At 54.3% G+C, this 13943-nt stretch overlaps 1 protein-coding gene across 3 annotated transcripts in view; it reads right to left on the bottom strand.

The window, feature by feature from the left end:
• Nucleotides 1-7311: 7311 nt before the first annotated feature.
• Nucleotides 7312-13943, bottom strand: part of LOC140644961 (E3 ubiquitin-protein ligase rnf213-alpha-like) — a 50241-nt gene continuing 43609 nt past the window's right edge. For 2 of the 3 annotated variants that reach the window (XM_072848147.1, XM_072848146.1), the window contains exons 58-69: nucleotides 13696-13864; nucleotides 13238-13329; nucleotides 12548-12805; nucleotides 12214-12349; nucleotides 11639-11722; nucleotides 11198-11366; nucleotides 10785-10980; nucleotides 9880-9957; nucleotides 9433-9633; nucleotides 8829-8918; nucleotides 8403-8563; nucleotides 7312-7922 (exon numbers count right to left, since the gene is read on the bottom strand). In XM_072848147.1, coding sequence (XP_072704248.1) covers nucleotides 7730-7922; nucleotides 8403-8563; nucleotides 8829-8918; nucleotides 9433-9633; nucleotides 9880-9957; nucleotides 10785-10980; nucleotides 11198-11366; nucleotides 11639-11722; nucleotides 12214-12349; nucleotides 12548-12805; nucleotides 13238-13329; nucleotides 13696-13864 — 1827 coding nt within the window. In that variant the 3' untranslated portion in view covers nucleotides 7312-7729. The remainder of the gene's footprint in view (nucleotides 7923-8402; nucleotides 8564-8828; nucleotides 8919-9432; nucleotides 9634-9879; nucleotides 9958-10784; nucleotides 10981-11197; nucleotides 11367-11638; nucleotides 11723-12213; nucleotides 12350-12547; nucleotides 12806-13237; nucleotides 13330-13695; nucleotides 13865-13943) is intronic. The other variant, XM_072848148.1, reaches the window with a different exon arrangement.

Raw genomic sequence — 13943 nt, forward strand, 5'->3', positions numbered from 1 at the left:
ACGGCTGGCCTGGCTGAACAGGGAGCTTTTGCTGGAACTCAGGAAGAAAAGGAGAGTTTACCACTTTTGGAAGAAGGGGCAGGCAAGTCAAGAAGAGTACAGGGATCTTGTCAAGTCAAGCAGAGAGAAGATAAGAAAGGCAAAAGTCCAGCTAGAAATCAAGCTGGCCCCTGTTGTAAGAGATAAGAAAAAATGTTTTTACAAATACATTAACAACAAAAAGAGAGCCAAGGAGATTCTCCCTCCTGTACTGGATGCAGGGGTGGAACATGGCCACCAAGGATGAGGAAAAGGCTGAGGTACTTAATGCCTTCTTTGCCTCAGTCTTTAATAGTCAGACCGGTTATCCCCAGGGAATTCAGGCCCCTAAGCACAAAGACAGGGACAGAGAGCAGAATAAACCCCCCATAATCAAGTAGGAAGCATTTAGTGACCTGCTACGCCACCTGGACACTGACAAGTCCATGGGTCCAGATGGGATCCACCCGAGAGTACTCAGGGGGCTAGCGCAGGAGCTTGCCAAGGCATGCTCCATCATTTATCAGGAGTCCCGGTTAACAGGGGAGGTCCCAGATGACTGGAGGCTTCCTAATGTGACACCCATGAAGAAGGCTGGATGGCCAAGCCCAGAGAGTTGTGGTGAACAGACTTAAATCCAGGTGGTGGCCGGTCACAAGCGGTGTTCCCCAGGGCTCTGTGTTGGGGCCAGTCCTGTTTAATATCTTTATCAATGATCTGGATGAAGGGATCGAGTGCACCCTCAGTAAGTCTGCAGATGACACCAAGTTGTGCGGGAGTGTTGATCTGCTTGAGGGTAGGAAGGCTCTGCAGAGGGACCTGGACAGGCTGGATCGATGGGCCGAGGTCAATTGTATGAGGTTTAACAAGGCCAAGTGCAAGGTCCTGCACTTGGGCCACAGCAACCCCATGCAACGCTACAGGCTTGGGGAAGAGTGGCTGGAAAGCTGCCCGGCAGAGAAGGACCTGGGGGTGCTGGTTGACAGCCGGCTGAATATGAGCCAGCAGTGTGCCCAGGTGGCCAAGAAAGCCAATGGCATCCTGGCTTGTATCAAAAATAGTGTGGCCAGCAGGAGTAGGGAAGTGATCGTGCCCCTGTACTCGGCACTGGTGAGGCCGCACCTCGAATGCTGTGTTCAGTGTTGGGCCCCCCACTACAAGAGAGACATTGAGGGGCTGGAGCGTGTCCAGAGAAGGGCAACGAAGCTGGGGAAGGGTCTGGAGCACAAGGCTGATGGGGAGCGGCTGAGGAACTGGGGTTGTTTGGCCTGCAGAAAAGGAGGCTGAGGGGAGACCTCATCGCTCTCTACAACGACCTGAAAGGAGGCTATAGAGAGGTGGGGGTCGGTCTCTTCTCCCATGTAACAAGTGATAGGACGAGAGGAAATGGCCTCAAGTTGCATCAGGAGAGGTTTAGATTGGATATGAGGAAAAAATTCTTTACTGAAAGGGTGGTCAAGCATTGGAACAGGCTGCCCAGAGACGTGGTGGAGTCACCATCCCTGAAGGAGTTCAAAAAACGTGTAGATGTGGCACTTCAGGACATGGTTTAGTAGGCATGGAGGTGTTGGGCTGATGGTTGGACTAGATAATCCTAGAGGTCTTTTCCAACCGTAATGATTCTATGATTCTATGATTCTATGCTGGTACTGCAGCAGAGGGGAAGGTGGCAGGAGCGGTGGCTTGTGGCAGTGGCTGTTAGCAAAGGGGCTGGGAGGCTTCTCAGCTGCCGAGATCCCCCTATAAATACAAAATAAAGAGCTGTGGGGCTGTTCCCTTCTGGACTGACTGGTTTGTGCCTGGGGATGGATGGGTCTAAAGGGATTATGCACACCCCACGTGTGATCCCAGCACTGCTGTAGGGGCAGGAGGGAAGAAAGTCCACGCGTACCCCACAGCTCAAACACGTGCAGCCCCACTCCTGCACATCCCAACACACAGGCAGCACGACAGAGGAGGCTCTCGCACTCTTCCCAGGAAACCAGCACAGCCGGTGCCTCCCTGAAGCGCCTGCAGGCTCACGCATGCAGCGTGGAGAAGCAGCAGCAGGGCCAGAAGTCTGTGTGTGATTATGGGACTGTGACCACACTGGGACCGCAGCGCAAGGGCTGCATTAGAGAGACACGGGCTTTCCAGTAAGGACCCTCTGCGAAGGCGAGGAGGTGGACTTGCCTCCAGCTCGGGGCAGGACAGGAGCCAGCTTATGGGTCAGGATCAGCAGGCAGACCAATGTGGGTGCCGTGTTAGCAGGTATCTGCTGGAGACCTCCTGTTCAGGAGGAAGATGGAGATGAGGCCTTCTGCAAACAAGGGAAAGAAGCCTCACATTCGCAGGGCCTGGTCCTGCTGGGGGACCTGCACCACCCTGGTACCTGCTGGAAGGACAATCCAGCAGGGCTCTGTGGGATAATTGCTGGAGGTGACTTAGAAATTCAACTTATATTCCCACTTTTAGGTAAGGCACAGCGCTGAAGAAGCTTCCCGGGTGGAGTGCGGCTGACATGCAAGGAATCCATTCCATGGAAGTTCCCTAGGCCTGCAAGCTTAGATGTCGGCAACGCCAGGGGAACTTGGTGTGTTGGCTCTAAGAGGCGCTGCTTGGAGGGTGGAGCGGTGTGGAGGCACTGCGGCCAGGCTCTGTGATAACATGGGAACTTGAAGGTACCACGGAACTGATAAGCTGCATATTTGCTACCCTGGGCCAACAGCCTGTCACGTTTCTGACAAAATGCTGTCCTTTTGGTGAACTTTGCTCATTATAACATCGTTACAATACCAAAACACACCTCCATCCCAAAAGCTACCCGCCTCCAAGGTGCGACCGCCCCTCACTCAGCTTGCACTATGAATTTTCCTACCTTATACCTTGAAAAGCAAAGCAAGAAAATTTTACACGAATCATAACAAAGGTATGTATGACTAGAGTCACTCAAACTCCACCTGGAAGGTAAAAAATAGTATAAAATAGCTTAAGAGACAGAGAATGCTAGAGAAGATACCATCACGTACCACTCTGGCTTCTGGGATCAGGTGACGGGCTGAGCCTCTCTTCCCCCTCATCGGGACGCCTTTGGGTAAGATTCGAACACTTGGTTATACCAAGTGCCTGCCCAGGATAGGTAGAAATCTCTCTAGAGTCGCTTTATATCTTTTAACGCGTTCGTAGCCGGCGGTGTTACTCATACTCTTGGTATTTGCACGTGCTTTGCCGACAGTGAATTTATCAGTGGTACTCCAAAGAATCTGTGTATCTGTTGCTCTAATAAACTGCACTCTTCATTAATCTAGCCATGATAGTTCTCACTGAACACGACCAGACTATTTAAGTGTGGCCATGGTAGTTCATGGAACATGACTAGACTGGGGGTGCATCATGTTATTTGTGAATCCGTAGTCGTGATAGTTCAGTACGCTGAACGCGACCGGATTTATAACGCTGCCAAATTACTTTAACGCTGCCACCTTAATCAACTTTGTGAAGCTGTTTCAGTGAAAGCCCTGAGAGGGCTCTGACAGGCAAATGTTGACTCTGATGGGTGGCTGCATATACCGTCCTTAGAAAATAAACCGTTGACCAAGTCTGAGACTAGGACTGGACTTAGCCGCACCTAGACTCCTCTCTGAGAAGGAGTTCAGAAAGCAAGGGGGTCCCGTCTGAACCTCGTGACTCAACAGGAGGGTTCCCCCACCCCAGCCACTCCTCAGACTCCGATTCGTAACGCGACAGTAGCTCTTAACACAACAGGCTCAAGCAATCCAAGAGGTTTCCAGAGTTCTTCTAGTGCATTTCCTGGCACGGGTGATGGAGGAAGCAAGAAGGAGAGGTGCTCCGCTGGACCTGTGGCACGGAGGTACGCTAAAACTAACTCGAATGAGGGACAAGCTCAAACAACTTTATTTCACAAAAGAGCCAAAACCGCATGACACAAACCAAATGAGAAACGGGGGTAAACCAAAACCAACCAACACTCCGGTAACATTTAACACGTAACAGGTTCGAGGTGTCCGTCGGGCTATTGTTACCACGTGGCTCTAGAATAATGACCCAAAGTGCGCACACACTCACTCGCAAAGGGGGAAACTCTCTCCCTCGTGGGTACCCAGAAGGTATAATCGCTCACCCGGGGGGTGAGGAGGGGTGAGGGCTCACTCCAGGATATCTCCAGAAGAAATCACTCACCAAAGCAGGTGAGGGCACTCAGTCCTGAGAAGTTTCCTCAGGTGGCGTCCGAACCCGAGGGGAGAGGTCCCGAACACCCGCCCGCTGCTCCGAGAAGACCACGCTCAAAGGGGGTCTCTGGCGGTGCTCCATTTATACCCTGGGTTGGATCTGAGCTGTGGTCAGAATTGGTCATGATCTAGAAGCTTCTCTGAGCCAAGGCGCCTCAGTGGCTGTGGACCCTGTCTGGTGGCCAAGGGGACCCACTTCTCCTGCTCCCCCTGCCGCGGTGTGTACGTGCCAGCGGGCACGGCAGAGCACAAAAGGTGCGAAAAGCCGGTGATCGCCGTGCCAAAAGCCACGATCTTTATTGGGGGGGACGGGGTGAATCCTACCTGTCCCACAGTCCATCCCGTGACCACAGTCATGATCTGAGCAGTTTCTTTGGAGTGGTGGCACAGTCACCTCTTGCCTCCAGAGTTAAAAGGGGGCACAGTGCTGGTGAGTTCAACACCCACTGTGGATCACCATTCTTGAGCTTGCCAGGCATATAAGCCTCTGGGTTTTGCAGGGTCATGGGCATGATGCCAATGGAAGGTAGTTTCACCATTACAGGTTGGCCCACATATGTCCGTAGTAGGAACTGGTCCCTTTTATCGTCCGGTATAGGGTCATTGCCTGTTAATGGTCTCGCAGGACAGAACGCTCGGATTTTGGGGTTTCCATAACTTCCCCAGCAGTTGTTAACAAGAAAGACCACCTGTGGCAATCGCATGTCCCAGTTGTGGCGTGAGACATCAGCATATCTCTGAATTAATCCCATTGGCGTGGGGATAATATGGTGTATGGAACACCCATTCGATGCCTTCCCGTCGAGCCCAGTCTTGCACCACAGTGGTCGTGAAATGCGACCCATTATTACTTTGGATGCACTTGGGGGTGGGTAAAACACAGAATCACCGAATCACAGCATCGTATAGGTTGGAAAAGACCTTTAAGATCATCGAGTCCAACCGTAAACCTAACACTGCCAAGACCACCACTACACCATGTCCCTAAGCACCTCATCCAAACAGCTTTTAAATACCTCCAGGGATGGCGACTCAACCACTGCCCTGGGCAGCCTGTTCCAATGCTTGATTGGAACCCTTGATTGGATTGGAACTTGACTGGAGCTTGATTGGAGCTTCATTGGAAGTCCAACCCTTTCAGTGAAGTAAAATTTCCTCATATCCAGTCTAAACCTCCCCTGGCGCAACTTGAGGCCATTTCCTCTCCTCTTATCATTTGTTACCTGGGAGAAGAGACCGACCCCCACCTCTCTACAACCTCCTTTCAGGTCGTTGTAGAGAGCGATGAGGTCTCCCCTCAGCCTCCTTTTCTTCCGGCTGAGCAACCCCAGTTCCGTCAGCCGCTCCCCATCAGCCTTGTGCTCCAGACCCTTCCCCAGCTCCGTTGCCCTTCTCTGGACACGCTCCAGCCCCTCAATGTCTCTCTTGTAGTGAGGGGCCCAACACTGAACACAGCATTCGAGGTGCGGCCTCACCAGTGCCGAGTACAGGGGCACGATCACTTCCCTACTCCTGCTGGCCACACTATTTCTGATACAAGCCAGGATGCCCTTGGCTTTCTTGGCCACATTGGCACACTGCTGGCTCATATTCAGCCGGCTGTCAACCAACACCCCCAGGCCCTTCTCTGCCGGGCAGCTTTCCATCCACTCTTCCCCAAGCCTGTAGCGTTGCATGGGGTTGCTGTGGCCCAAGTGCAGGACCTTGCACTTGGCCTTGTTAAACCTCATACAATTGACCTCGGCCCATCGATCCAGCCTGTCCAGGTCCCTCTGCAGAGCCTTCCTCCCCTCAAGCAGATCAACACTCCCGCACAACTTGGTGTCATCTGCAAACTTACTGAGGGTGCACTCGATCCCTTCATCCAGATCATTGATAAAGATATTAAACAGAACTGGCCCCAACGCAGAGCCCTGGGGAACACCGCTTGTGACCGGCCACCAACTGGAGTAAACTCCATTCACCACCACGCTTTGGGCCCGGCCATCCAGCCAGTTCTTTACCCAGTGAAGGGTACACCCGTCCAAGCCATGAGCAGCCAGTTCCTCCAGGAGAATGCTGTGGGAAACCGTGTCAAAGGCTTTACTGAAGTCTAGATAGACAACATCCACAGCCTTCCCCTCATCTACTAGGCGGGTCACCTTGTCGTAGAAGGAGATCAGGTTAGTCAAGCAGGACCTGCCTTTCATAAACCCATGCTTACTGGGCCTGATCACCTGGTTGTCCTGTACGTGATGCGTGATGGTGCTCAAGATGATGTGCTCCATAACCTTCCCCAGCACTGAGGTCACACTGACAGGCCTGTAGTTCCCGAGATCCTCCTTCCGGCCCTACTTGTAGATGGGCGTCACATCTGCTAACCTCCAGTCAACGGGGACCTCCCTGGTTAGCCAGGACTGCTGGTAAATGATTGAGAGTGGCTTGGTGAGCACTTCCACCAGCTCCCTCAGTACCTTGGGTGGGTCCCATCCGGCCCCAGAGACTCATGTGTGTGTCTAAGTGGTGATCATGGATCTACCTTGGAGAAGCCGGGTCTACCTTTGAGAAGCTGGATCTGTTAGGAGCTGATGGGATTCACCTGACCAAGTGGGTCTTCACCAAGTTGGCCAGACTTCTATGAAGAGCCTTAAACTAGACTTAGGGAAGGGTCACCAAGATGATGAAGTGACTGGAGCATCTCTCCAAGGAGAGGCTGAGGGAACTGGGATCCTCCAGCCTGGAGAAGACACTGTGGGGGTGTCTCATCAATGTCTATAAATACCTGCAGGGTGTGGAGAGGACAGAGAGCCTCCTTCCCCAGGAAGATGGAGGGAAGGAGCTCACCATGCAGGTCAAACCCTGGGGGCACTGGGGTATACTGGGAGCACTGGGGCAGCTCTGGGCAGGGTGGCTGTGGTCTTTCCTGCTCCTCGCCACCCATGGAGGCCAGTGTGGGGAAGCTCAGGCCTCCAGCTCCTCCACCTCTCCAGAGGCCCCTTGAGCCCCATGGTGGCCCCCCAGAAGGGATGGTCACACCCAGCTGGGTCCCCTCCACCACCGTTTTGGGAACAACATGAAATCAAGATGGGTCCTTAAGTGTTTAATGATGCGGGAAGGGACAGGAGGGACAAGGCACTATGAAGGCCACCAACGACAGGCACAGTGACGCGCAGAAGCACCCCTTGGTGGCAGAGAGGGGTAGGGTTGGCCAACTGAGGTCGGGGTAGCGGTGTTGGGGATGTGTACGGAGATGCTCTCCAGGTTCCTGCTGTGGCTCAGCAGGGTTGGAGGGATAGGGACGCTTGGGGTCCTCGTGGGGGCAGTGGTGGGTCCTGGTGAGAGCTTCTCACCCAGGTCCAGGCAGTGGGGGAGCAGGATTTTGGGGGCTCAGAGGCTCCCCCACTGGGAGCAGGATTTTGGGGGCTCAGAGCTGGGATTAGGGGTAGATGTTTCCTCTGTGCCCAGGGGGACAAGCCACCAGGAGGGTCATTGCGAGAATGGGGCTAATGGCTGCCTTGAGTCGGCCTCTCCTGGCCGTATGCAGGGACGTTGATCTTGCTGGTCTTCACAGCCGTCCTCCAGACGGAGAGGATGTTCTTGACAGGAATGTCTGGGTCCAGGGCATCCGTGAGGGTGGCCACAGAGGTGGAGGGGACTTGGTTGTCTTCCAGGAAGAACTTAAAGGCGTATTTCAGCCTGTGGGTGAGGTAGAGCAGGGAGGGTGAGCAGGTGGAGGTGGGATGGATGTCCCACCAGCCCCAGCCACCAGCTATGGCCAGCATGGGCTGTCAACAATAAGCACTGTCTTGGCCAAGGTTGCTGGTCAATGGTGGCTCTCAATGGTGGCCAAGATTGCTGGTCAATGATGGCCAACGCCTTGTGCTAGAGGCTGCCCTGGGGTATCTCCAGTGGCATCAGGAGCCAACGGGGCAGCTGATGGCTGGGCATAAGAAAAAACTCTTCCCGTCGGGGTGATGCCGCCTTGGGACAGCCCCCAAGACGAGCATCTTCAAAGATGGAGATCCACCAACACGCAACAAGACAAGGCCTTGAGTAACCTGCCTGGTGCAGGACATGGACCTGAGACCTTCTGAGGTCCCTCCCCAACCAAACCCTCCCAGGAAGCTGCGACTTCTGCCACCGCTCTGGCTGTCCCAGGATACGACCTGGACTTACTCATGTGTGGGCTCAAATCTGGACAGTGCCACCGTGATCATCTCGTGAAGCTCAATGAGGAAGAGGTCGAGGTTGGTGTTGGACAACGCAGAGGACAGGGCTTTTGTCTTCCTTGCATCCAGCTGCCCTTGGAACTTCTTGGGTACCAGGCAGAAGGGATCCTGCAAAGACCACCACAACCCTCTCGTGTCCTTGAACCTCATATCAGGGCCACCAGAGAGCTCTGTTCCAAGACAGGCATAAGCCAGTCTTGAAAGTGCCCAGGGGGGTGGATTATCTTCAGGATGGGCCAAGAGACCTTGATTCTACCCAGGGAAGGGATGAGTCAGGGATGTCAGAAGAGCTGCCTGGCTGCAACAACGTTATTTCCTTTCTCCTCCCTGGAGGGGCAAACCCTATCTCCTCCCCCAACCTCATCTCCCTCACCTGGTTCATCTGTACCAACAGCATGGACCTGCGAGCTGCCAGGACCTGCCACAGCGACAGGATGTGCTTCAGCCGGGTGTTGGAGACCACCTGAAGAAGAGGGACAGAGAAGCACGGGCATTCAGCTCCTTGGAAAGGTCATGTCCACACTCAACTCACGTCCGCACTCAACTCCAGCATGTCCTAGAAGACACCTAGGACCTAGGGGCCACCAACATCCCCCGATGGCTGCACCTCAGCTGCCCAGTTCAAGCATCCAGGTGGGTGCATCTACAAACCCTTGGCTCCCACATCACCGGCATCCCCCACAGAGGTGCCCCAGGCCATCTGCAGTGCCCAAGGTGTCCCCAAGGTGTTGGTGGACTTGGCATGAAGACCTGCCACCACCCAGCCAAGCTTTTAAACCCACCCAGGTGCCCAGGACCTCTTTGCTCTGAGCAAGGGACCCCCAAACCTTCATGGACACCAGATCTGGGGAGCCTGGGGCACATGAAGGTGGTCAGAGCCACAGGGGACGTGAAGCCCTGCCCAGAGTGGCAAGGGTGGCCATCAAGGGGAGGACATGAGAGTCCCATTTCCCACCCGCCCTGAGCTCTTCACCCACCGGCACGTCCTGGAACTGCTTCGCGCCGGCTTCCATCCTCAGCTCCTGCCGGACGTACTCGGGCAGCGGGCGCTCTGGGTCACCACCCGTCACGGCCAGGAACTCAGCAGCCACCTTCAAGGTGGCCAGGGCCTTGGAGAGGGCGTTGACCGAGCGTGCCTCTTCCATGATGCGCTTCTGCTGGTTGATGCTGAGCAGCTCCTGGAAACGAGAACAGCAAGGATGTGACCCGACGAGGGCTGGGACCACCACAACGTGATGCCCTCCCAGCCTTCTCATCCCCCTGGTGCAGGAGAACTGGGTCCTGCCAGGTCTCCAGCCCCCTACTTGAGTTGGCCTTGGGTCTTCCCGCACATCTGCCCGATCTCTGTGCCCCCATTGTGTCATGGGACATGAGGGGAGACCTCAGGGTTGGATGGAGGAGAAGAACAGCGACCCATTTCCTACCTGGGGCAGCTGGTCCCTGACTTTCGTCTTGGTGGCCTGGAGGGTCCTCAGGTTGTTGAGGGTGATGGATGGAGCCGTCTGGAAAGGGTTTGGGACAAATGGTTATGAACATGCCTGGTGTCACTTAACGGGGACCAGCAGGGAAGTTCAGCTGGGCAGATGTGAGTCCACAGGCTGTCCCCAAGGGTTCTGCAGGAGGTGGCTGATGGCCTCCTGAGGCCACTGTGGGGTTGTGGAGATCAGGGGAGGTCCCTGATGGCTGGAGAAAGGCATTTCCATGAAGGAGGATCTGGGGAGCTCACAGCCTCACCTCCATCCCCAGCAAGGTGATGGAGAAAGCCCTCTTGGGAACCATTTCCAAGGACCAAAAGGGTCCTGGGAACAGCCAGCATGGACAGATCTCCACCTTTAGGAGAGCACGCAGAGCCCATTTGCTGCAGGACAGCCTGGTTCTAGTGTCCTCAAGTCCCCTTTTCTCACCAGCTCCAGGCTTCCTTTTCACAGAATGGAGACCAACAGCCCCAGCCAGAGATGTGCTCCTCCACGGTGGTTCAGAGTCCCACTTTGGACCATCCATAACCCTGGAAGATGCCTCTTGAACTTCTTTCAACAGCTACCAACTCCTCCCTCGTTCTCAAAGAAACTAGGGTGGCTTTCCCTTCACAAAAGGCAGAGCTGTAGGTCCTCACGCTAGCTTTCAGGCCACCATTTCATGACCACAAAAGTGATTTCTGGCCATGGCAGTCCTTCAAAACCCGAGGAACAGAGACAGATGCACAGCAAGCATGTGCCAATGCCTTCAGTTAAGTCTGCTAACTCCAGAAAGGTGCGTAGAAGAGGCTGGAAACAGACCCCAACCCCACTGCTGGCCTGGGACAACCCAGCTTGGCCCGTGCGGAGCTCACCTGAGCTTTGATGATGGGCTTCCCACTGATGAAGCGATGAACCACTTGCCGCTGAAGCATCTGGAAGTCGAAGTAGGTCGTCTTGGTGCCGTCTTCATCTATCTCATACTGCAAGTTGGCAAGCGCCATGGTCACCAGATCACTCTTGGTTATGGCCAGCACGGAGGAGGGCTTCACCTCTTCTGCGGAGATGGACCTAGGAGAGAAAAAGTTGCTCTGGGTGGTTACAGGACCTCTCGCCTCGTCCTGCTCTGCCATCAAGGACCCGCTTTGCTGAACACCAAGCCACCAGGACCTTGCAACAGCATCATTTGGCTGCCACAGCTCCCATGCAAGCCCCGCACCAGCCCTGAAAACCTCTCGTGGAGCCTTTGTGGAGGGTGGAGGAGATGGACGAGCGGCTCGAGACCTACCGTTGCCTCTCCCTGGTGACCCGCGCGGCCGTGTCAATGCAGCTGTTTTGCAGCTGTATGAGGAACATGTTCACCAGGTGGCTGATGGACGGTTGGGTGGGGAGGAGGTGCAGGATGGCAGTGTTGGTGTTGATGTCGTTCGGCGAGAGGTCTGGCAGGACGGTGATGCCTGTAAAAGGGCGGAACAGTCTTCTACCCCCTGTACAGATCCCAGGGGAAATTCTCCCTTTCACTGAGGTCTTGGAAGGGTTTTCTATTAGGTTTTGTATTTTCAGAAGGGTTTTTAATTTGTTTTTAGGAGGTGGAAAGCAAGCAAGCTCAGCAATTTTGCTAGGAAGGGCAATTGCAGAAAGCAGCTCAGCTTCGGGGCATCCCCAGAAGAAACGGCCAAGGAAAGAGGGACGTGACATCCCTCTTTCTTCCCAGAGGAAGAGCACGTACCCGAGCTGGATGGGTTCATTTTAATATTGCTCCAAACTTTCTGGATCGTCTCTATAGCTCTGCTGAAAGCCAAACGCTGGTCCTCTGCGGGCAGAGAGAGAAAACGGCCCCGTCAAGGCATCCTCCCAGGAGACACGTCAGGTCAAAGGATGTCTCCAACAGATACATCACTGGAGGTGTCACAGCAAACCGTGCTGTGTGTGGGCTCGAGCTGGGCTTCGAGCCTGCATGAGACCACGTGTGACATCAATCAACCAGGCACCACGACTTAGGAGCTGAAACGCCCATCTCACCTATCTTGCTTGCTCACGGCAGAAGAATCTCATCAAGCACCAAATGCCTCAGGAGAAAGGATCTGCCCTGGATCCATCTCAATGCCTCAGACACCTCCACCCTCTTCTAAATTCCCCCAAAACTGCTCCTTGCAGAGGCACCCCCAGCCTCGATGGGCTGCTCTTGTGCTGGCTGGGTTGGGTCCACCACGTAAACTACGGCAGCAGCTTCCCAGGTGAGCATCTGGGTGCTGAGGGTGTCTAATGCCCGTGTCCCAGGCATGATGGAAATTCATATCCCACCTGAAAGTTCAGGCTGGTCCAGGAATTGCCGGACTGTGTAGTTTTCCCCTTTATGGCTGTTTTGGAAGAAGTGGATCAGGGCATTCTGCAGACGGAAAATGTCAGGCAGGTGTCGGACGTGTCGGATGTTCTCAAGCTGGAAGAGAAAATTCAGCGTGATTCAAGGGACAGGGGCACCACGGGGTAACCTGGAGGAGGACCTTGTCTCGCTTGGATGCTCCAAAGAAACACGGGGGTTCAAAAGTTACCCCGCTGCCCCACGGACACCAGCCAGGCTGAATCTACTCAGTGCCTGCATGCGTTTTGGAGGAGAGGAGATGTTCCCACAGCAAACCTTCGACAGGAGCTCCAACAGAATGGGGTATGGGTTTTCAGTGCCTTCTCCAGCTTCCTGCTGTAGGAAATGCATCAAGGTCTGGATGGTTATCTTCTGTTCAAATCTCCACATGCAAGGCTGGTTGATCAACCCCTGCCTTAGCAGGTCTTGGAAAGGTGGCGTCTGGCCGTAAGCTATTTTCAGGAGAAGGCTGGAGCCATGGGGACCTTCATTCATCCTCTGCTCCTTGACAGAATTAAGGCTCTGCTCCCATTCCTGCAAGAACCCAAGGGTCGTTAGGAGCCACTCCTCGTTACCTAAGCAGCCTGAGGGGATTCACAGGGTCTTAGGGCAAAGAAAAGCAACAAGGGCTCTGGAGAAGTGGGGGGCACGGTGACAACTTGCCACCAAAGGGACAAGAACAGAACTGCCCAGGGAGAAATCCACAGGTGATTTTCTCCAAGAGAAGAAACCCAACTGGTTTCCAAGAAGGCTCTGAATCGGCATATAAAAAGCATCCAAGAAGCCAGGTGTTTGCAGGAGCAGAGCAGGAGACCGCACCAGGAAAGGGTCCCAGTTCAAAAAAGAGGGGACAAATCTCTTTTCTTCCACGTGGGAACACCCGGAGCTCAGTAGATGCGGCTGGACGTGGACGCGACCACCAGCAAAGCAGGGCTACCTGGGAGCAGCAGCTGGGCACAGGCGTACCTGGAAGAAGGGCTGAGCCAGGAGCTTGAAGGAGGTTTCCCATTCTTCTCGATCCTTTTTCTCATGCAGGATGCTCAAGGCTGCACTCTCATCTGTAGAAGACACAAAGGAATACGTGAGCTTTTACCCTGTAGACCCTGGGGTCTGCCCAGAGCTTTGTTGGGTTTCTTGACAGCGAGGAGTAAGATGATGTAGAAATAAGAGGAATCAAGAGCAGAAGGGATGACACAGATGCCCGCTTGGAGCAAACTATCTCCCAATCTGCTCATGCCCTCAAGCTGGTCTGGCCTGAGCGCTTTGAATGAGCTCACTGCCCTCACGGTCCTCCCTGTCTTCTTACCGGTTTCCCGGTATGGAGACTGTCCCGGGAAAAAAGAACCAATGACACCGGTCCCGGTTAAAACCCAACCACCATGATCCTGCTGGTGACTTCCCAGAGCTTCCCAGCATCTCTCTACCTGCTGGGTTGTTGTTGCTCAGGTACTGTAGAAACAGATGGACAGTCAACACGGCATCCTCCGTGTTCCTGCTGAGTGCTTCTGCTAGGCACTCAACATCTTTCCGAAGGTGGCCCCAGAAGAACTCTTCCAGGTCCTCCGGCTCTTCTTTCATCAGGTCTAGAATTGCCTGGAAGACAGGGCAGGTTCCTCTGTTAGGCTCTCACGAAGGTCTCCTCTCAAGCTAGGCTGAACGTTCCTCATGGTGT

This window comes from Ciconia boyciana, chromosome 30 (genome assembly GCF_034638445.1).
Source record: "Ciconia boyciana chromosome 30, ASM3463844v1, whole genome shotgun sequence".
In the NCBI taxonomy this organism is placed as follows: domain Eukaryota; kingdom Metazoa; phylum Chordata; class Aves; order Ciconiiformes; family Ciconiidae; genus Ciconia; species Ciconia boyciana.